This window comes from Gymnoscopelus braueri (genome assembly GCF_963280865.1).
Source record: "Gymnoscopelus braueri genome assembly, chromosome: 5".
In the NCBI taxonomy this organism is placed as follows: domain Eukaryota; kingdom Metazoa; phylum Chordata; class Actinopteri; order Myctophiformes; family Myctophidae; genus Gymnoscopelus; species Gymnoscopelus braueri.
Genome location: NC_137606.1, coordinates 31,270,954 through 31,295,951, shown reverse-complemented (window position 1 = coordinate 31,295,951; position 24,998 = coordinate 31,270,954). Strand labels below are relative to the sequence as shown.

General features: G+C 41.8%; 1 protein-coding gene across 1 annotated transcript in view; it reads right to left on the bottom strand.

Annotated features, from left to right (window-relative positions):
• LOC308086198 (neurobeachin-like) overlaps positions 1-24,998 on the bottom strand; it is a gene marked incomplete at its 5' end in the record, with an annotated part of 275,853 nt that overhangs the window by 121,286 nt on the left and 129,569 nt on the right. The window contains 6 exon segments of the mRNA XM_080429641.1: positions 5,605-5,738; positions 6,719-6,838; positions 7,824-7,950; positions 9,254-9,408; positions 18,427-18,877; positions 23,077-23,245. Of these exon segments, the coding sequence (XP_080285767.1) occupies positions 5,605-5,738; positions 6,719-6,838; positions 7,824-7,950; positions 9,254-9,408; positions 18,427-18,877; positions 23,077-23,245 (1,156 nt within the window).

Below are 24,998 nucleotides of genomic sequence, written 5' to 3'. Positions count from 1 at the left end.
CAAAACCAGTCAGATTGAAAAAGGTGCACTTGTTTTCACCGACGGAGGCACACCGTCTGAAGGGGACTTGAGCCACGAGAGGCACCGTCGAGCGAGCTTAGGCGAGCGAGTCGCCGTGCCGAATGTTGCGAAGTCACCTTCAGCCGACTCAGCGCCGTCCGAGTTATGTCCCAAATAGGGACAGAATCGTAAATCATCGTCCCCCCTAGTCTCGCTACCTCCGAGACGTCAACATGGCCCTTCCCCCTCCCGGGTAGTGAACTTGAAGAAAACGAGCACTCCTTTTTCAATCTGACTGTTTTTTCAATCATACTGTAACATATACATTGACATCTAACACACACACACACACACACACTCCATAGCCAAGCATTTTCAGGTTCTCCCATAATCTCCATTTTATAGACAGTGAACCACAGACGCGCACAGTGTACTAAAGTAAAAAGAGCCAGGTGTAAATAGATAACTTTGCTGAACAAATGGCACCAACCATTAATGATGCAGTCATAAATTGTCAAGTGTTTGTAGTCCCTTATCGCGGCTAACTACTACAGTTGGTCCTAGGGAGAGCACAGACAACCACGTGTCTCCTCCGATATAAGTGACGTCAAGGCCTCTTCTTTTCACTTGACAGTGAGGAGTTTCTCCAAGAAGACGTAACGCATATGGAGGATCACACTATTCACAGTTCCACACCCCACTGAACAGGTGCCCTGACCAGGCTGTAGGAGTTGCTTTAGTAGAGTGACAGAGATCACCCTCCCCTTTCGGTTTCCCACCTACAAACATGTTCAATCATGTTCACAGAAGTGCCCGACCAAACCGGATGTACCGTGGAGGATTCAAACACCTAGTCTCCACAGTGGTGGGTGGGAACTTAATGATTTTGAATTTGCAACATTTTATTAATAATATTTCAGATCAGTATGAGATATAGTCGCATTGACAGTACAATGTTCAAGCAAGTTATGCTTCCTGGAAATATTAAGATAACTTAATACAATAACCTAACTAGTTTGACTTGCTGACATCAGCCATTGTGCACAAGTAATGCAGCATGTAAAGTATTCAGACTATTGAACGGAGACAAGATCTCTCTCTTTTGATGACGACGACGCCTCCGCAAGTCTACATCCATCTCTATTCATGAGAGGGGATTCGTCAGAGGCGGCGTGTGGTACATTCTCTGGGAGGATGTGACCCCTCTCTTGTACACAGAGTGCCTGCACTGACCTCTTGTTATAGCAGTGACACGCAAAGCCATAAGTCAGTCCGGTCTGACACAGGAGTCAGGTGGCCGGCTGACCCCGGCCATGCGCTGGTAGACAAACTAAATGCAGTTCTGTTTAAACACGGGCCCTGCCATTCCCTTCCTGTAAACAGGGCAGGGTTAAAGCACGGGTGAATGTGGTATATTGTGGGGCAATGCGCCGGCAGGCTGGGCCACTCAGGGGGCAGCAAGAGGCACGGCGGAGGACGTCACAACGGTGGTAGTGTTCGCGCAGGCCTCGGCTCCAACTCCAAGTGTACGACTCAGGGTGCACTAGCTATAATTGCCGCAGTGACCACATGTCTGAAGGGGGGGGTGAAGAAGTGGGGTGAAGAAAGGGGGCCACAGGGGCCATGAGGGGCTTGACCCCTGGCAATCTAAGGAGTGATGGATGGTTGGTAATTACTGGTAAATGGAGCGCCTTTGCACTTCAGCCCAGTATTTCAACTGTAACCCTGGGAAGAGCCCGCAGAGGAAAGGAGAGACAAAGAAAAAGGGCGCAAAAGCATCCTCTTTTCTGCCATGTAACTAAATGAAGTTCATTGCCACCAAAGCTGGTTGTGATAGTTGTGCGGAGGTGAGGTTTATTTTAACCATTTTTAACCTGGTGTTGCCTGATTATAGGCATAACATTTAATTATAATAATAATAATACAAAATAAATAAATAGCTACAAGCTCACAAGCTTGCAGATTGACTATTTTTACGGCACTGTCATACGACAAAGTATAAATCAGGCAAATCAAGTGGTTAAAGGGATATTTCACTTTCAAAAAAACTTTGGGTCATTTTATCATCTACTCAGGCTTTTGTGAACCCCCCAGACCGTTTTTAAGTTGCTTGATTCAGTATTTAGATATTTGATATTCATTTTATCAGACACGCCCCCTTCCTATACAAACCCCCAACTTCAAACTCCATTTCTAACATGTTAGATTTATCGAAAACACCCGTCCTTGGTTCTGGTGACTCACCCTGCCCTCCTAATACACGAGGGGGCCGTGTTTTTTCAATTACTTTTTTCATTTATTATTATTTATTTTTTTATTGTATTTAAATTTTTTCATTTTCCCAAAAATATATAAAAAATAAATGAAAAAAGTTATCGAAAAAAACACGTGTCTGATTAAATGAATATCAAATATCTAAATACTGAATCAAGCAACTTAAAAACGGTCTGGGGGGTTCACAAAAGCCTGAGTAGACGATAAAATGACCCAAAGTTTTTTTGAAAGTGAAATATCCCTTTAAGTGAATGGTGTAATACGGTTCTTTGACAACCCTGCACTATATATATATATATATATATATATATATATATATATATATATATATATATAATATACACCGTACATACACACACACACAGTATATTCTGTGTGTATACATACATACATATTATAACTTTTTGTGGGGATGCGTCGTTACGCCACACTCCCAGCGAGGGTTAAACACGCCTGCTGGGGAGCAGAGAGGCCCTAGCTGTCTGTCTCCAACCTTGTTTGTGGGGTTACACTCAACTCAGGTCTGGATATTTGTCAGCTTGGCCAGTCTCCTGACAGACTTTGAGTGAAGGGATCAGAGACATATTCACACATGTCAAGTCTCCGCTACCTGATTTCTTTTTCCATTCCCAGAGCATGTAACTTGTGTAGCTATAGCCACATGTGAGAACAGCTTTTGTGCATGTGTCGGCACCCATTCATGTGTGTGTACTGTATGCATGTGCATGTATGTGGATGGTGTATTATGTGGAATTTGTGTCAAGACAGGCTAAGAAATACAGAAATATTGCATTGCATTGTATAGAATATAGATAATATGTTTGCATTGTGTCCTAAAATAATATCTACAAATTCCAAATATGGCCATTTAAAACCAACAAGCAACTAAGCCAGAATATATTTAGTTTGTGAACAAAACTGGGAAACTTGATATCCCCACATTAGCAACAAGTGGTCAGCTTGGATGTCTTTTTAAAAGTTTATGAGTTTTGTACATGTAAACAGACAGTAGACAAATTGTGCCTGTCAATTTCTTCCAGTAAAAAGCTCAATCAAGCCACACAGAGGAATTCTCAGTGATACTTTAAACTCTGAGTCTAAAAATCGACCCAAATTGTTACACAGTCAAATCCTCAGCCTTAACGTATCCATTTCTAACTCTCAGAGTGTATAAATCGGACCAAATTTGGTTGCCTTGGTTCAGAGTTCATTTAACACTGAGGATTTTACAGTGCAGGAGAAGGCATTCCTTCAGCCTGCTGTAGTTCCACTATATAGACCCCTGAAACTAATGGAGGAATTGCCCGTGGGTCAAAGAACAGAGTCTGGCACTGTGGAAAGTCAAGGGAGATCATTTCACTCTGGGCACAAGCTACAAGGATGGAAAGTAGAACGCAGAAACACACACACACACACACACACACGCACACACACACACACACACACACACACACGTACATACAGTACGCATGCAGAGGTGCTTGGTGGCTGTGGTGTGTGAGTGTTTTAGTGAATGCGAGCCAAAGCCTGAGGCATGGAGTGGCACCACACACAGTGAGGCTAGGTACTGGTAGAGCTGTGCGTGATCTGCCAACTGGAGAGAGAGAGAGCACTGCAGGCCTTCAATACAGCCACCAGGAAATGAGCCGAGTGGCCAAAGAACTCTAGTGGAGTGTGGGAAAAGAATCATACGTCCCCCTTTTCCTGTCTATAAACACTGTGCACAACCCAGCCAGTCAAAGCAAACTTGAGAACGTATGCCCCTTTAACTGCTGTAATACCTACTAAAAGAAAATGATGTAGGCTATAATATTACAGACATTAATCCTGAAAACTATGATGTTTCCTTAGTAGCAGAGTACAGAGTCCAAAGCTACTATTGACCTTGTGTTATTCACATGCTTTTCAAACCTTTTCATGTCGTGGCCCGCGAATTGAGTTTGTCAGGCTATGGACCCCCATTTCAAATTATTATAACATTGATATCAAATATATTGATGATGTGTTTGGTAAATGTCATACTTGTAAATACTAAATTCATAGAGGTGATAATGAAGTATATTGTTAGAATAGTAATTTTCTGTAAAGTACATAATTATGTACTGTAATAATTTAAATTGAATTGAAGAGAGCACCGAAGTCTGACGTAATGTATGCATCCTACCTGGGTCGTCTCCCCCCCCCCCAATTCTGATTTCCCATAGACGTGTTTGACTCATATGGATATGAAGCATCAACTGACGGTGAGAAAACACTAATATTACCGCCACCGTATTAATTACATTTTCACCAGAAACAGACTGTATCAAATATGAGTAACTGACTATCGTAAACGATACAGAGCCACCTCCCTGACAATAGCACCGGGACAATTTGCTTATTTTTGGACCACAATTCTTATATGAGACGATTCTAAGATGACCCAATGTTATTTTCCATAGAGAAATACTTCTGTGACCCAGGGATGATGGGCGAGTGATGTCAGGACTTTGGTACTCTATTGTAGTTAAATTAAACTACCATTCATTCAAAAGGACCCTGGGGGTCCCTGGACCGCACTTTGAGAACCTCTGCTCTAGAGTAGTGAAAGATGACGTAAACATGATTAGGTTTTCCGTAATAGCATATACAGTACCATATAGGTGTAATAGGGACTGCAGGAATCGACAACATTGCTGTTGTATGCCTCTGTCAACCAGTGTCTATCCAGACTCATATAGTATAGTATACGTAATGAATGATGAATTTGAAGGAATTGTTTTGGGAGGTCACAGTGCGCTTGACCTTTGACTACGTGTTTCTAATCAGTTCATCCTTGAGTCAAAATGGGCGTTTGTTCCAAAAGTCATGAAATTCCCTCAAGACGTTCTAGAGATATCATGTTCACAAGGTAGAGACAGACATAAGGTCACAGTGACCTTGACCTTTGACCAGTTACTGTATTTCTAATCAGTTCATCCTTGACTCCATGTGACTAGAGTGATGAAATTGCCTCAAGGCATTTCCTGAGATTTGGGACAGATGGACGGAATGACATATGGACTTAAAGAGGTACAGACAGACATAAATGTATGTATGTACATACATACGGACAACCCGGAAACCTAATGGCTCTCTGGCCATAAGTGTTGCCAGCGGAGGTATAAGAAAAAAAAGAACACATGGACAGAGCATGAATGAGAAAGTATGTTTAATCAGTTTGCGATATTGAGTATAATATAGACCAGAAAACTGCGACTCTCTCCCTTCCATACCTGTGGCAGCCAGGAGTCCCAGACAATAGGACACCTCACACTAGGCTTGTAGGGAATAAAAAGCATTATGCAGCACTTGTACCTTCTATGAGCAACTCTTGTCCATGGCTGCCCAGCAGGGTGCGTGACAGGAAGGGTGCAAAGTCCACAAAGATCTCCCTCAACAGCGGTGCTACTTTCTCCAAAGCTCGCTCCAGCTTGGTAGTGATGCTAAACATACAGACAGAGATGACAGGGGAGAGGGAGTGTGAGAGAGAAACAGACAAACGGAGAAAAGAGAGAAGAACGGCGGATAGAGCAAAATAACAGGTTAGAACAAAAGAGCGATCAAAGTGAGATATAAATAAAGTGGCAACCTTCCACCTGGGTTTGTACTTGAACATAATGGTAGGGGATATTCCCTGAAGCCCAGAGTTAAGCCTATCTGTGTCCTAACCTATCAGCTGTCGTGTGCAGGTAGACTAACAGAGCCCCACTCACTGCAGAGGGCAAAGCCTCCGTAGAGGATGCAAACAACACATAGTCAATATCCAAGACAGAGTATCACTGTTATCAGTGACGATGTCTACCATAAGAGAGGGTTTACGTTTCATTAAAAGACGTGGGCAATGGGCATACACAAGACAGTCATTTGCGTGTTTGTGGACTGCTGCTGACATGTTACCGTTGAGTATGATGTCGACATGTTACATGCCCAGTAGACAGGGTCCACTGCAGTAAACAGGTTGACTAACCATAGCCAAAATGTACCAGCTTCTGCCAAGCTTTGTGGATGGAGTCATACTTTGCACTGCAAGGGAGAGAGACCCTTATCTTCCGCACAGTTGCCGTCAATATCTATAATATTCTATAGAGAAATAGTCAACTGGCTGTGGCTGTGTGGATGGAGACCATGTACAAGCAGAGATATGCATCTCAAGCTGCAGCATGCCTTTGATCCATAGGTGTGCACAGGCTGTACACACGTGCTGTGTGTGACTTCAGGAATGGAAGAGACTGTTTTTCCTAACTATGATGAGCAGTAAGTGAAAGGTCAGAGAGAAGCAGAGAAAGAGAGTGGGCCTGGTCGGGGACCATGGGGAGTCCCTAGCCTGCAGCCCCCCGGGGAAAGTACAGTGAGGGGGAGGAGACGGTAGCAGAGAAAGCAGGTTGCAGCAGGAGGCCTATGTGACCAATGGAAATGTCCTTGCCTATGACACTGGCCTGCACCTCTGGAGGCTGCCTGGGATCCTGCCAGAGAGCTAAAGGGTTTGAGCTCGGCAGGTGGCAGTCTTGGGCGTAGTGGACACTGGTCCACATCACAAATGGCACTGAAATGAAGATTAACATAAAAAGAGAGCATTGGCAAGATTCAGAGGTAACATACAGTAAGCACCGTGTAGTTCTTGTGAGAGAAGGATGGCATACTTGAAGTAATGATATTAGCTTTATTTTTAACGTCAAATAATTTTCCAATGAGGATGTACAGTAAGGACCGTGTTTTCCCATTCCAGATAAAATGCAAGTTAGGCATCGGCGAGCTCTGCAGCAAGATAGTACCATCATTGACTTCACAGTTACGGTAAGTGATGTCGGTTACTGCTGCCATGGCAACTGATTTTCTATTCCTTTAGCAGGAGGGGAGAGAGAGAGAGAGAGAGAGAGAGAGAGAGAGAGAGAGAGAGAGAGAGAGAGAGAGAGAGAGAGAGAGAGAGAGAGAGAGAGAGAGAGAGAGAGAAACGGTGAAAGAAAAGGACTGGGAGGGAGCTAGAACCTCAGTAGGCAGGAAGGAGGACAGCAGGAGTGAAGATGTCTGTCACAAACCATTAGAGGAAGTGAGGGAGATGGTTCAAGGTCACAGCAGGATCGACACACAAAAATGCACACGGTCAGCCACAAAAGTACAGTAAAACTCCAAAACATTTCCACACCAGCACTTACATTCAAGCATGCATTTAGATTTATGATTACATACAGACAATCTAAATTATGTACACAACACAAACTGTGGTTTAGGATATACAGTTTGTGTCCAGCATTGCAGTTCACAGCCAACATCTTAGTTAAAAAGATAGGATACCGTGTTAGCGACACCCTGTTGGATAATATTCATTCATGCTTTACACACACACACACACACACACACACACACACTTTCTCTCATATAGGCATCCGGTGGCACACACAGAAAATGTGGCATAAAGATAAGGGAGAAGAAGCATGAATGAGCTGAGCAGGGTGGTGAAGACCAAAAGGACATGGCTGTGTGGATCAATGCTGTGGCTTTGACAGTGTAATGAAGTGGCCTCACTGTACCTCATGTTTTCCTCTGTGTCCTCGGGCATGGGGGCCACCGTCTGCACAGCCGGGAGATTCTTACTGGTGGCCCCGTTGACAAAACTGGAGGATGTTGAGGTGGATGAGGAGGCAGTGTCTGTGGCTCCTGCAGGGCAACAGACACGGTGCAACAGACCCATAACACTGACTGAGTTACAGCACCAAAAGTCCTCTACAAGCTCACAACACGTCACAGTGCGGTGCATTGTGAGGTTGTAGATTGGCTATTTTTGGTGTAATTCTATAGGCTATATACCAACCGACTCACGTTAGCGTCTATAAAAGCTTGACATAAAAGTGACATACTGTAAACAAGCAATTCATCTGTGTATCAGCTGATTATTCAGATTATGTACAGTATACAGTATGATATGTACAGTATATATTGTAGCTATAATTATCATTAATCATTTCAGTAAGTAAGCATGAATATCTTGCTGCTGCAAGATATTCATGCTTACTCCCTCAATCTTTAGGTATACATTTTCAAACGAGCTCCATCACTGATATGCTTTGTGCACGTGCATGAGTCAGGTCATTCTGGACACGGTGTGCTCTGAGTAAGACCATTATGACCGTCCATGTGAGAGGTGAAAGCCAGAGCTGGTGAGATCATGGGGTTTTGGGTGAGGTTCCCGACCGTGGCTTTAGCTGAAAGCACACTTTGACTTGGACACATTTCTCACATTCCTGCTGAGGGGCTGTGAGAGGAGAGAGAGCGAGTTTTTTTTAATGGAGCACATTAAAAAGGTGTTGGAGCTCCTAATGGCTCTCAGTGTTAAGTGGCTCCTTTCAGAGGCCTGGGCCACAGGAGCCCTGAGGTGGAACTGGCTCAATGCATCAGAGCCCCGGGGAGGGGGGGCAACGTGACAGCAGGGGGAGGAAGGACAGGGTCACACGATCAATCAGACAGGAATACACACTACACACACACAAACATGTTGTGTGCACTACACTGTGGGCTTCAATCCTTCACGCAGTGAATAGAACATTGGTTTAATCGTTAGCTTTCGGGTTGAGTGTACATCATGGGATATTTTGCCTTGGTTGTACGAGGAAGAATCCCGAAGGCCATGCAGCAGACAAAGGTTTTGGTTAAATTATGCATGGTGTTGATGTACAAAGAAGACACTCTGATAGGAAAGTAAAGAGGGCCATCTGGTGGCACATATGAGCTCCTGCACGGGGATGCGGCAGGGCTGGCTGAGTGAGAAGAATCCTGTACTGTTCTATTCTTGGATCTGCATCAAAGGCAGAAATTCCAGACGGGGTCATCAAGACGTATTGTTATTACTCAAATGAAAAGCTCAACGAATACAATGAAGGAGGTCTTTGAGAATAAACCAGACATCAAGTGTAGGATAATAACCTCATGGGCAGTGTTCAGGGAGTCTGGTGTCATGACCTACCCGTTGTGTTTATCATGCTTTTGGGGGTGTTGGATGTTGCAGCGAAGATATTGGGGGTGCTGCCAGCTGTCAGGCCAGAGGAGGCGTTGGCACTGCCCACTGTGTTCACTACCAGACTTCCGGGGGACGGCTTCTTCACTGGCATTACCACACTCCTAGAGGACACGCACGCGCACACACACACACACACACACACGCACGCACGCACGCACACACACACACGCACACACACACACACGCTTTATTTGCATCAAATTCATGTAATTATACTTGCACAGGATTTCAATATTTTAGTGCTTCGACTTAGTTTAAATACAAAATTTTAAGTAAAGACAGGTCATGTGCAACTAATTAGTTAGAGCATTAAGGGCATTGAGAGCATTGAGGTCACTCCAAATTTAATTCTACCTATGAGGGTGGATTCTGCCAATGACAGAATCCACCCTCCGCGAATGGCAACAAACTGCTCCGTTCCCATTGAAAAGCATTGGCAGAATCTGCCCTCATAGGTAAAATTCCAGTTCAGTGTGACTGCGCCCTGAAGGGATCATATTTTGTCAGATATTTGGGCAGAAGGTATGCTACTTATACAGTTTATTGGTCAAATGGGTGATTTACTTAAAAGATACGCTCTAATATCTGTGGCTCAGAACAACACCAGGGGCTTTCTGAATACTGAGAGAAATCTTTTGAGTGACCATACATCATTAACTACACCATGTACATTAAATAGTTACATACCGTAGTAGTTTTAAACATGATAACATGTACGTTCATGTATAAATGCACAGACATCAAGAAATGGATAATTCTAAATATGCTCCTCATTGACTTACATTGCACGCTGAAACAGCTCTCAAAGTTACTCATTTAGCATGTAAACGAACGTAAACAAAGTTGATTCAGACAATATAGAACATCACCAAACCCAGTACAGTTTTTTTTTCATACAAATTTTTACTTCCTGTTGATTTCACAATTTTTATTAGGAGGAAAACCCAGACTGGATCCGTGGATCCGATCTTCAAATAGTCAAATCAACAGGAAGTTGACATTTTTATAAATAAAAAAAACAGTACTGGGTTTGGTGATTGTCTGAATCAACTTTTTTTGTGTTCGTTTACGTGCTAAAAAGTGACTTTGAGTCAAATTGAATTTCTAATATATGGAGCAATTATTTTTGATGTCTTGTCCACCTTTGGAGTTACATCATGGCAAGGTAACTACACAACCCAAACCTCTACCAAAGTGGTCTTGCCCTTTAAACTGGCTAGGTTGTGTATACATGTATATGTATGTTTCTGTTATTGTGAAGAGCATACATTGGGACTGGAATGTTGAATTCTGATTACAATGCACCGCCTAAAGAAGTGGTGCAGAAAGTGTGGGACCCAAAGTTAGAGATATCTATTGGGTCGCGTAATGTTTAATTTATACACTGTACACATTATTTGAGCACATACTGTACTCGAGAACACGGCCCTACTGGGTGGTGTTAAGGCTCTGAATTAGTCTTTAGTGTGTTTAGGGTGTTACATTATTAACCAATCAGACTGTCTATTCAGACTGTATTATTATCAGATATTCTATCAGTTATAAACTGTAGAATGAATGCATACATTTGAATCCCTTTCTCTCTCCCTCCCTCTCTCCTCACGTCTAGTCTCCGTGCAAAGAAAAACGCACTTGCCCAATGCAATATCATTGATAATCTGGGCCAGATCATAATTTATTTCTTTAACCTTGATGTGGAGTCCATCAGAAATGTGTTATTGTGTTATTTCAAATGGATTTTGATTGAAAGGGTTGGATCAGATGCCATGCTGCTTGTCATAATTCACGTCTTCCTCCTGGACGCTTAATAGCTCCTTGTGTCCAATAGACATCCGTCTATGATATCTTGACATATCAGCGTAATATTTTCATGCTCATTCTTAGTTGGGTTATTTTTTAACTGCATATAAAGGGATGACAGAGACATAGGGGTAACATGCGCTGCACGTTGGGAGCCCCTTTTGGATCTTGTCAATATCACATTAATGATGGCCTTACTGTATACAGAGACAGAGAATGCCAGGAGCCTATGGATTCACAATATTGTTACATGATTAGAGATATGTGAAGACATCTTATATCAGCAACAGAATCGGCACGCTACTTACAGAAAAGATGCATCTCCTTTTCAGTTTCTCTCTCTCTCGCTCTCCTGGCAGATGACAAGCGTCAACATTTTTTTTTTAGAATGAAGTGCTTGAAAAATAGTTTATCTGCCATTTGAGCACAAAACGATTTACACATACATCTTAATCCCAATGGTGCGCTGCATGAATACTAAAAATCGTTTGCGTTCTGCGCTAAAACCAGCTTTTGGCTGGTCTAAATGCAAAGCGCAAATTGCATGTAGCTCTGGACATAAGATAGTAGCACTCCGATTGCACCAGACCACACTTTTTAGGACACACAAACCCAGGTGCTAAATAGGTGCATGATCATTTGATATTTAGACAACAGGGGCTCAAGTGTATAAAGGACACCAGCACCATTCAGAATATAGGATTAACATGTGCGCTTCCACTAGCACTGCATTGCGCTGAGCGGAAAATAGGGCCCGAGTAATTTCTATGTTTGTAAATGGAATTTGCTGATCATGTTTATTGGTATGTGTTACATGCATATTGTATGTTTACATGTTTTTAAGAGCAGGTGTTAAGAGCAAGTTTACATAAATGAACAGATCTCTTGCACACCTACAAATCAGCAGGTGCGTCAAAGACCAAGGGTCGACAAGACGATAACGTAGAAGAAAAGACTCGCGCACACCATCTTCCTCACTTGCAAATAAAAATGTAATAGGAATCACAATGTTTCTGTCTGGAGACCTTCATCAAGTTACCTTAACCTGGTAAGATAACCTGATGAAGGTCTCCGGACTAAAACGTTGTGATTCCCATTAAATTATTATTTGCATGAAGGTCTCCAGACTAAAACATTGTGATTCTCATTACATTATTATTTGTGAGAAAGCTGTTGTGCAAGAGTCTTTTCTTCTAAGAGCAACTTTACAAAAACAGTAGATAGGCTCAAGAAGACCTTGTTTTGTCCTGAGTGAGAAAGCAAACTCAAGTGTTTTGACTCTTATCAAAACAATATTTTTTTCTTTATTTTTTTGAGTGCACAAATGCTTATCTCTATAATCAGTTAATACATATTTTCTCCCGTTTCTGGCCTGGCAAGCACGCCCGTTTTCCCCACTGACTCATTGATGAAGGCTTGAAAAACAGTAAACCTAAGAAATAATTTTCTATGCTTTTTGTTATTAATTGTCTGGTAATCTCAGTAACTAGTCTTTATATTAATCTTTAGCTTTCCATAATTAAAAACATTTATCTTCAAAGTTGAAAAATCATTGTCAATTAGTAATCATAAATAAATACTACATTGGGTTGGTTCGCGCCAAGCATGAATCAATATTTGTTGTTCACTGCTGAAAAGGTTTGTGTATCCCTGACCTACAGTTTTACAGTAGTATGTTCTGGCCACAGTGCCAGTGTAATACAATCAGCAAATACCCAAACCTCTCAGTAACATCCACAATATTCAGCCAGTGCGTCAGCACATAAAGTTTGAGAATCCATCTATTATACCTCGGGCAGGTTTTATACTTATCCACTTGAGAGTAATGATTAGATTTATTCATGTATTTAATGGTTAAGGAGGAGAAAACAGAGCCTATCCTGTGATGATCAAAAGCTAGCAGGGCAGCTTCTTTAAACAGACTGTGGATGCAGCTCTCAGGCCCTGCCAACATGAGTATGCCCAGACCTGGGTCAGGACCTGAAGAAAGGTAAACATCCTGCCCTGCTACTCCATCTCTCACCATCGCACACACACCTATAAACACACACACACACACACACACAAAATATGCCTCTATGAGCACACATACAGAAGAGAGGAATGCATAGGCTAAGGTAAATAAACCTCGGGGCCAGCAAGCCGCCATATTGGAGCCACCTTCTCTTAAACCGCTTCGTTCTATTCTGAATAGAGAGAAAATCCAATCTATAAGCTTTTTGGGGGCAACAGTTTGAATGTCCTCAAAGAGTTTCTCCTACAATGACAAGCCCAAAGTAGGGATGCCAGGTTGAAATTGGTTAAGTCAAGCTTATACTCCGTAGTACTGTACAACGTTGTCGCATGCTGACAAAAACTGATTTTAAAAGTGTGTTAGCGTGACAATAACGTTTCTTGTCGGCAAGGGATAGCGTGGTGCAATGGTGTATAAATGATGCTTCACGTGTGCTCCTGCCACTGTTGGCCCTCGATCCCCTGCCCTCCGCGCCACTCTGCGTTTGACGACTTGTCAAACATCCCACATTGTAATGAGAGACTCTCCAGGAGTAACTTGACAAACATCCACTTCTACACGGCTACCGTATGTGTTCATATCAACAGGGGCATGGTTCACTGAGCACGAGATCCAAGACACAATTCTGTCTGACATCTGGTCAATGCACAGACACACGACTAACTGCATCTGGCTTTTGTTGTTTATGACAATATACATGGATTATTCGAGTGCTGTACACATTTGCATGATATGGCTCATGTGGTTTTTATCTTCCCGCAAACCTTTGGAGGAAGGTTAATGCTGATGGGAGCGGGGTCTGAGCTAATTAAAATGGCAGTATACGGCACGAATAATAACTTGTTAACCCATTAAGAGGGCTAAAATTAGCTGGGTACTTTTCCCTTTTATTTATAGAAGCTAAAAAACATCACATGGCGGTAAAAGAGAGAAAGGGGGAGGGCACAGGAATGAAAGATGTAAATAAAATCTGGTGGCGTCTTGAAAGGAGAGTTCAACTTGTGACCTCTCAAATGCTACAGTATATTGAGCCAAGCAGACCCCTTGTCGTCCACGTGCAATCTGATTGGCCGAGGATTAACCCATTAAGACCGGGAACGCATCGGTGTAATTTTTAGATTTCTTTGGCTATTCAAAAATAGCAGATATACAGCTCATAGCGCTATGAGCTTGTATATCTGCTATTTTTGAAAATAAATCGTGAAAATGTGTGCAAATCTTTGAATATATATATATATATATTTTTTTTTAAAGCGAACATTTTTAACTCAAATCTTTGCTTCTGGGGGGATCCCTGGAACAACATATTTTGAGATGGGGGTCTGCGGCCAAATACATATCATTTTGGGGGTCCTTGACATGAAAAAAGTTTGAGAACCACTGATATTATAACAACATAAGACATAACATTCATTTAAAAAAGAACTGTTAGTATTTAGAAGACATTTGTAGAATCCCCCAGAAGCAAAAAAATTGTAATAAATATCGTAATAAATATATTCAAAGATTTGCAAAAAATTACGCGATTTAAAAAAAAATGCAGATCTACAAGCTCGTAGCGCGACACTTGGTGCCACGCTATGAGCTTGTAGATCTGCTATTTTTGAATAGCCCAAAGAAACCTAAAAAAAATTACACGGATGCGTTCCCGGTCTTAATGGGTTAAAGATGATACAGTGCAGTTGGGGCTGCTCGACAGGAAATAGAAGGAAATCTCGTCTTCATCAGGGGCCGCAGTTTGGCTCTGGGGTTTGTGAAGATGCCAGATAGTGTCTTCTCCAATCTCCTGCAGTAAGTCTGGATGACACAGGCCAGAGCTCGGCTCTGTCACAAGCTAAGCTTCCTGTCATCCTGCTCCCCAACAAAACAACTACACCTGATACATAACAGAGTCAAACTGTCTAAAGCCCAGTTTATATTTACATTTTTCCAACTGAAAAACTACACGAAAAAGCGTGTTTTTCAGGGACAGTGTTGAACGATTAACAATAAATCAGGCTTTATGCTGCTATTACTGTATGCATCCTTAGATCATCAAATAGATGTGAAAGTGTGTTTTATTCTGAGAGGAAAGAACTTGACCTGGACCAGAATATTGTTGCAAAAAAAAAAACTGGGGAAAAAACTTCTGGTATGTCCAAAACTGTTACTTTTCAGAAAAGAAAGAACCGGAGCTCCAATGGATTAATGTAGTTATTATTTAGTCACAAGCTCACAAGCTAGTCACAAGCTCTTACTTTTCATTGCTTAAATTAAATATTTATAAAAGCCACAGACAGAGTTAACCACTGTAAACCTGGTGTCCCTACTTTGGGCATTTAATTAATGGCTGTATCATTTTCAAAAAACCTTTCAATGCAACACGTTGTGAGCTAGATTGGCTGTTTTTGCTACTTTTGCATGACACCATCATATGATGAAGAATAAAATAGGCCATTATTGTATGAAAAAACATACGATGAAATATGGAGATACAGTACTATACAAGGTGTCTGATGATATGTGTCCTGACATGGCACCATGATCCAAATGGCCTGTTTATTCCATTACTATCCAAGTAATGGAATCTCCCCAAAAATAATATATAATGTACCATTTAACAAAAAATATACAATTTTTTTTAGGTATTCTCTGTGGGTAAAACAATCAAGTTTCTGCTTTGATTGTTAGCGGGATAGACATAGAAGACTTATTAAAATTTCATAGATCAAAATCAACTCAATCTCATCTCAGAAACTCACAGGAGGGCAAGAAAGATAAAGACAGATGGGTAAGGCACAGAGAAAGAGAAAGCAAGAGAGAGGTGCTTGTTAAAATATTAATATCTCCAGAGATATAACTGTGTTGCAAAGAACACTGATGATGACAAGTATCATTTATTCAGTAGATGTGCGTTGCTGCTTTGCTCTGTGAGATCTCATTGACAGATATCATAACTTCACTGGCACGTTTATAATAATATTCTTGGAACGGAGCTTCTCTTTAATCTTCTTCCTCCCAACCTCATCCTTTGCTCTCATTATCCGGCAGAGCAAGCCTGCTTATGTGCTGGCATACAGTAGTTAAGTTAGGCCATTATATTAGATGGATACAGGATGTTGATAAAACATGAAGCGCTTTCTATGAATAATTAATTTACTGAGTGCTCATGAATGATGTATAGATTATCTAACATATTTTATTAATAGGATTGTCTTAATTGACTTGTGGAGAATAAAGCGAGGATTAATCCAAGAATGAATATTAATGAGTTCCACTGCTGTGAGAGATGACTGCAGTGCAAAGAGTAACCAAAGAAATGGATGCTATATTCATCCAACAGACAGAACCTAATCTAATAGTCCTTTATTCAGAAACATAAGAACAGATCCAGAGAAAATCTACTTAACTTCCGCCCCGCAAATTTAATTAAAGTCAATTACCAGTGGCTTCTGTCATGTGTAAAATCAAATATGTGAGGCTGAACAATATCGCAGAGAGCGAATGTGTGGACATTTAGCGAGGAGAAATTAAAAGGCAGGAAGTGGAGGATTATTCAAATTTGTCATACTGTAGGTCCCATCTGCTCAAATGAAAACCTGACCGTTGATGAGTAATTGAAAACTAATTCACCTCTGTGAATGTCTCTGATGGAGAGAGGCCCTGTAGGGACTCAGCCTTGTGCTCCCCTAATCTAAGCCAGTATAACACCCCCCCCCCCCCTTTTCCCTCTCTTTTTCTTTTTTGATGTTGTCACTCCCAATCTATAGCGTCCCTGACAGACAAATGAAAGGCCTGTCCGCGGCTGGCAGCTCATTTCACTGGCAGGTGGCAAACAATTAGACACGGCAAATAGAGGCTGGAGGGGGAAATGACATGAAAGGCATGAGACAAAGTTGTATACGTGGTCCTGGATGGCTTGTGTGTGAAAGCATTTCAAAAATAATACACTTTGCCGTGGCGACTCATTTCAGACTGCCAGCTCCCATTATGGCCGTGATCGGTGAAGGTGACAGGGCCGCGCGGCGTTGTGGCGCGAGGGGCACTTCTGTTTAATCTGTCATCAACACACTGGAGACCCTCTCTTTCCATCCTTCCCTGCTATTCATCCGCTCCACCTCAGCGCTGCAGCAGCATACATTATAGAAAAGGGAGGGCCCATTGTTCCTCCTGACTCACTCTGTCCTCCACCGTATCCCCTGGGGGAGCGGCAGTGACTGCATACACACGTGCACACCTGTGTGTACTCACACTCATATAAGCAATGCACACTTACGTACACACGCACACGCACACGAACACACACACACAGTATGGGAGATTGTGGGTTGAGCCAAAAACCCACTTGAAACCTTTACAGAGGGAAGTTTGATTTCCAAAACCATCAACCATTGTGGGAGATAAGGATCCGAGGGAGCTGAAGCTTGAAATCCAGGCAGCAGCGGCTTTGTAAACTTCCAAATCCAGACAGATTGCTGTGTGGTGTTATCACACGCAGGAATGTAAATAAACCACTGCAGTGCCACGGTGCTTCAGAGAGCTTTTCAAACACAGGCATTCCTTGCCATGGGGGGACGAATACAATGTAAGGGGTCTGAAATGAAAAATACGCTGCCTGTTACTTAAAAACCATTAGCGTTCGCCTAAACTACTAAGACAAACGTAGGGGATTAACATCAGCATGCTAAGGTTGCTTGAGCGATGACACGCATGGCCTCTATGGCATGAAATGTAAGCTAGCCATCAACGCAGCAATACAGGGCCCTGTGGATGAAATAGTCAAACATGTTGTCAAACATTTGATATACGACTGAAAGAAAATGTTCATGTTTATGTTATGTACTGTAACACGCAAACGCATTAACTATCGAAGTGATATTTGTCGAGGCAGGTTATCTGCTATTTGACTTAACCAGGTGAGAGAGAACTTAAAACACGTTAACATGTGTATTTCTACCCAAGTCAACTTAATCAGAAGGCATTTCTTTTATCAGTGCACAGCCAAATTCTGAGGGTTAATTTAACTCTGAATTTTGACACTGAGTTACATTACTGTAATACTCAAGGTTTTGTTTTGTGGAGTCATATTCAGCAAGTGATTAATTATTTTTAATTCCTATAATAGTGTCCATAAGCCTTAATCAGCGTACTCACAGTGGCCATTTTTGTCTTACGTCATACTCGCGTGTGTGGTTATAAAACATTTAGGTTGAAAAGGTGAATGCACCGTCAGCCTTCAGCATGGAAAACATCAACTGAAATTCACAGCTACACGGTAGTACAAGGTTTTCCACGACCTATTGCACAGCGGGTTCCGTCATCTCACCTGTCAAAGGACTGGAACTGCATGGGAGGCGTGGTGTGAGCCTGGGGGTAGGCAAAAAGGTCTGGGTAGGACACAGCTTCAAGCCCAGCCTCCATCACCTCCATGGGTGCAGCTACCAGGCTCTTCAGGATCTCCTTGACGTTGATGCCCTTGTTTGACTGGCTAATGCTGGAGATAGAAGAGGGAGGCGGCTTGAGTGTCTCCACTCCGGGGGACTCGGACGCCAGACTCTCCTGGGATTTCTTCACCTCCGAGGAAAGCGTGGACAGCAGCTCGCTCAGGGCGTCTGACCCGCCTGCGCCTTGGTGGTCTAGGTCAGAACCGTTCAGGACGCTGCAGGCCACGTGCTCCTCACCTATACCGGAGTCTGTGTGAGGTAGGGAGTCCTCCGTGTGGAGGTCTTCAAACCCGGTGGCATGGTCCTTGCTGCTGTCAAACCCCAGGGGGTTCTCTGCACACAGACAAGTGTGTGTTTGTGTGCAAACATGCGCACACACACAGAAACAAGGTCACGTTAGTCCAGTGCAACAGTATATTAGCACAATATCTCAGTGGTTCTCAAACTTTTTCAAGTCACGGACCCCCATCTGAAAAGGTTTTGCAAGGGACCCCCAGAAGAGAAGAGTTAAAAAATGATTCAAAAATGTTCAAACATTCTCTTTATTTTCCAGCAGATGTACAAGCTCGCAGTGCGACACAAAGTGACGTGCTGTGAACTTGTAGATATGACATTTTTTAATAGCCAACATATAAATGGATAAATTGTGATGCTATATTAACACATTTTGCTAGGGACTCCCTGGAACCCCCCATAGACCCCTGGGGGTCCCCGGACCCCACTTTGAGAACCACTGCAATATCTTATCACAACATTTATTTAATTTACAATATGGGAAGAATGTGTCTATAAACTCGCAACAGTTTCAGAAAAGCTGTATTGACCACCACATCACAACTATTAATCACTGATGCTCTCTATTGTCCGTCCATGTCCACTAAATCAAGTTAATGGAATTTGCCAAGAGCAGTAAGCAGGATTTAGCACCAGATGAGATACGTCAATAGGAATAACAGCTGAAGCACGGAACACCAGTCAGTGCTAAATTACACTCCCAACATTGGGATGTATTTGGACTGTGAAGAACGACCTGTATTCCTCTTTACATCTCTCCTTTCAGAGAAATCTATGGTCCTGTGGTGCGATAAACACTTCTTACCACTTAAATCTGTCTAAATATACAGGAGTGTATATAGTGTATATATACTAGGCCTGTCCCCGACTAAGGATTTGTTTAGTCGAATCTAATTGGCGACTAATTGCCAATAGTCGACTGGCAGTCGACTAATATATTAATTATTTTTTTTAGGTCCAAAATAAATTTTATTTCAAAGGGCCAAGTCTACAGAGTTTGTTTTGTGTCTCCAGCAGAGTTTCTAGTGTCTCTCTCTCTCTCTGGAAGAGGTTGCACATGAACTCTGCAGCCGCACTGAGGCGCTCCAACACAAACAATACCAATACAAAGACGAGGAATAAGAAGAATAAAGTGGAAGTTACGTGTGGTTGCAGGTGTAGACTTGGCCAAAAAACTATTAATAAAATTTTTGGCCCTTAAAAAAAAAAAAAAAAAAAAAAAATCCGACTAGAGTCGACTAAGAGACACGCAGTCGACTCGGACCCCCCGCGACTAACCAGTCGACTAGTCGACTTAGTCGAGGTCAGGCCTAATATATACATACATATATATATATATACACACATACAGTATATATATATCTGTGTGTGTGTGTGTGTGTGTGTGTGTGTGTGAGATAAGTAGCTTATACAATTTGTACTCATCCAATATCCTGATGAGAAGCGCAAAAAAATAAGAAGCATTTCCTATATGAATGGCAAGGGGAGCCAATACATCAACGTAAGTGACATTCTCTTATTGCTTTGTTTACTTGAGGGACCAACAACGACCCAATAAGAACGTGGTTGGTTCTGCTCGCTAGTTGCAGATGTTTCCAGCCTTCCTGATTCTGACCCAGTTGTTTCCCAGATGCTGGGCCAGCCTCATTAATATTCATCACATGCCCCCTAACGAGGTCAGCGGGGCCTGATTTAGCCAGAGAAGACGCCTGGCTTTCTGGTCCATCACAGACAATCGTCTGCCACATGCCGTCTGGAAAATTCCCCCATTTTCTGGTGAAATTTATGAGGGCGGCAGTGTGCCTCTCTCCTCCCAGCAACCTCTATGATCCCATTCTCCTCTGGTGGATTGCTTGCCTAATGGGCACTGACAGATGGGGCTGAAAATAGCAGGCCTGGCTCCACTGCCCCAAAAATCCACAGTAGTGGGCCAGCATACTGCTGCTTTTCCTCTCTCCCTCACTGTAAACTTCTCACTCGTCATCTTCTACTCCATCCCCCAAAAAACACCCCCATCCCCACCCCCCTACCCCCGCCTGTACACCCCCGCCTGTATCCTCCGTTTCAGCTTCCAGGCTGATTTCCTTGTGGCCTTTCTTCTCTTCCTGTTTTCTTTCCTTTTTTCCCCGACTCAGCTCACTTTTCGTGTGAATGAAAGCTGATACTATGCTGCTCATTCATGCATCCAAAAGAAAGTTGGCAATGCAGTGAGAGGTTTGACGTGCTTTTATGTAGAGAACAATTGATTTCCTTTCTTCTGACTCATAATGAATGATTTATGACTGATGCATATATCACCTTTCCTATCACCGGTGATACTGCTACAACTTTTGTAACTTTCCAGACCCTTTACTTCCACATTAAAGTCTATGCGGTGCAGTTCGCGCGCACATGAATAAATCATAGGAATGTCACTGCAGTGCACTGAGACTAACAAACTATCCTGACCTGATGCAAGTCATGACAGTGAACTTAGCAGCAGTGACGTTCAACCCCTCAAATATTCCCTCACTGTCTCTCTAGCTGAGCGAGGTTTTGCAGCCGCGTACCGACCCCAAACTCTTTTAATTGGTTGAGATCTGCACCCTGTGTGAAACTTGTTCATGGAATACAGCGATTATGATTACAACATGGATGAGCATAAGTTTATTACGACAACGGCTTCATTAAGAGTTAATAAACTGGAAGTTCAAATGGAATAGTGGGCGGGCAATACAGTAGCTGGGCCCTCACTTTGCTTCTGAAACATTTCATATCTATATTTCAGACAGTATAGAGTGACCCTCATCTAGTGGTTATTTTTACTGAAGGAAGGGACTGGGTCTCACTTATTTAAGGGACACCTGTCTATGCATGTGTGTGTGTGTGTGTGTGTGTGTGTGTGTGTGTGTGTGTGTGTGTGTGTGTGTGTGTGTGTGTGTGTGTGTGTGTGTGTTATTATTGGAATTCTTTATTAGGAATAGCCCCTTGAGATGTAGCATCTCGTTTTAGAGGGGATCCTAGGTACATGATACACTGTATAGACATTTTCAAAAAAAAACAAAAAAAACAAAAACTACAAATAAAATAAAACTAAAACATAACAAAAACAAAGCAGAGGGGAAAACAAAACATTAAACAACAAGCAATTACAACAACCAATTCAACAAACAAATATCAGATATGACAAAACAAGTAAACAATAAGACAGATGACAGGAGCCACAACAGAACAGGACAGACAGACAGACAGGACAAACACATAAAACAACAGAAAATGTAAAGAATAAGAATGGAACATTAAGTCAACACAGACAGAACAATATCGTGAATGTCAGTATATTTAGAGTGATTAATAGAGGTTATATGACAATGTTATAGTTATGAATTAGTTATAGACATGTACATACATTCTCAAAGTAAGAAGACAGCGTATTTTTTGAACAGATAATAAGATGAAATGGAACGAATATTTGCCGTTAGGTTATTCCAATCTGAAGGCGCTTTAAACATAAAGGCTTTCTTGGCTGTTGCTTTTGAAAAAGTGGGAACAGTAAAGTAGAGTTGGCTGGAATGCCTCAAGTGATAATTGGAGGAAAATGTATCCATGTATTGTTTTAGATATTGTGGGTATTTGAAATGAATACATTTGAAGATAAATTGTAACCAGTGGCGCTGTCTTCTTACAGAGGGAGAGGGCAGATTCAGACTTTCACACATTAAACAATGATGAGTTGTGAAAGAACATCCCAGAACAAATCTGCATAATTTATTGTAAACTGTATTGAGAGGAATAAGATTTGTTTTGGATGCTACCTGATATACAACATCTGCATAATCCATTATTGGTAAGATGAGTTGAAGTATAAGTTTCTTTCTAACAGAAAATGTAAGATAGTTTCTGGAACGGTAGAGAATACCAATACTGAGATTTATTTTCCTCACAATGTTTGTGTGTGCGCGCGCGCGTGCGTGTGTGTTTGCGCATGCATATGGAGACAATGTCTAAAGGAGACCTGCATGTGTGTGCATGCAGCCTTCATGCAGCTGATCTACTCATCTTCACAGAGGAGTTGTTTTCACCCTTGGTTAATGTGATTGGTGCAGACTAGTCTTGTAGCAGTGATTGTAGATCTACAAAGTTTACATTGTGAACTTGTAAATTCACTATTATACTTTACTATGAATCCGCTATTTTCGGTGCACGACACCGCCACATAGCTAAGAATAATGGGGCTTTAAGCGCAAACAGTGAGGCACCTGTACTCGTCGGTGAGTTGATCTCCCGCCGCATGCTCCGGGCTGAATGGTAGCTTATCCTTGCGGTCTCGCGTTGGGGTTCCAGGATGTCCCGATACTTGGAGACCATGAGGACAGAGATGAAGTACACCACAGCAAGAGCCAGGAACTGAGCTTGCTTGCTGTCATCCTATAGAAGAAGAAGAACCACATAACAGTCTACAGGACATAGCAGACAAGCAATGTCGCAAATATAGATTCATTGAATAACAGTCACAATCAAAATACAGCCAGCAATCCCTTATATTATTTCTAATTGCGTCCTATCTGTGAAGGTGAGCTGTGCCTCCACACAAATCCATAGGTTGTGGGCTTGTGTTCAGTGAAAGCACTTCAGTCAACAAGGGCATCTTCAGTGATTCCATTGTTAACTGCATTTAAACTGTTCATTGAACACCTGGTTGCCTGCCAAAAAATATGTTTTGATTCACTCAACCTTCAGGGGGAGTCATTGTCTCACACATTTGACTGCTTTATTAATCAACTTAAAACATTACAATATAGAGTATTAGTTCATCGAGCAATACAGAATTGTTCATCACATGACTTACTAATTGTTACAAGGATATAGACGGTCTTCCAGTTAAAGAAGAAATGGAGCAATACTTTTGAAAGTTGCTAGGCTTTGCTCTAAGAGAGGTCTGACAACTAGCCTGTGAACATGTCCTAAGCTGCCAAAAATAAAAGTGTTGACACTTATAACCCAACCCGCTGATTATTTCTTTCAGCTCCTGATATTGTATTAGCTTAGACGTATTTGTTCCATATATAGGTCAAATGAACAGCCAATCCCCATAATATACACAACACAGTGCCTCTCGTCTAGTGTATTTGCTGCCACATTGTTAAAAATACCATAGCATATCATATGGAGAGACTATTTCTTTGGCAATAAGATCTAAAATTTGATAATGTCTAGATATACAGTATAATCCCTTGAATGCCAAGCTTAAAAGGTACAGTAAGTGACTTTTTTGTTTGTTTGTTAAACTAAGTGTTAAATAGCTCGCATGGGCACATTCAAAACAGCCCTAAAAACCCATCTTTCTGGAGGCCGAAAGAGGAGCTAGTACCAGTTTCCCTGTAGACAGACGACCCCACCCCTCCTCTTTTTGTACATATTTTGTATTTCCTCATGCTTTTTTTTGTATATAATTTTTATTTTTCCATGCTTCCCCCCCCCCCCCCTTTTTTTTTTTTTTTTTACATATATTTTTTAAATGCTTTTTTTGTACATAGTGTTTTTTTTTATTTTTTTTATGTATTATCTGTATTTTCATGTTGATTTTGAACTGTTTGGTTGCTACTATATATGTCTATGAAATTAGCTCAAGGACCCCAACGGAAACAAGTCCGCAAGGACTTTTTTGGCCGGACCTTTTAGACAAAAGCATTATAAATGTAACTGTGTTGTTTTACATTCTTTTGCCTAATAAAAATTTCAATCAATCAATCAATAGCTCTATATTTTGATAGCAATCATTGCTATAGAGTGTTTGTTCAGTTACAGGGGTCTCCCCGTCTCTCCAGCTCTTTAGTAAACAGAAAATGCATTTTCAGGTCAGGATACACATTTCATCCAATCAGGATATAGAAATAAGTAAACTTGGAAGTCATGACACAAAGAAGTGAGCTGACAAAATTTGAACTGGAACACTATACAATTAAAGCTGATAAATGTGTACTCTCTCCTGATTGGCTGAAATTGGCAACCCACCTGAAAATGAATTTTCGGTTTATTAAAGAGCTGGAGAGGACAGGGAGACAATTGTTACTGACAACAGACACTCTATAGTGATGATTACTAGCATAATATAGAGCTTTCAACTTTAATAAAACTCACTGCTTCAGCACCATGGCCAGTGCCAGCACCAAGGACAGTG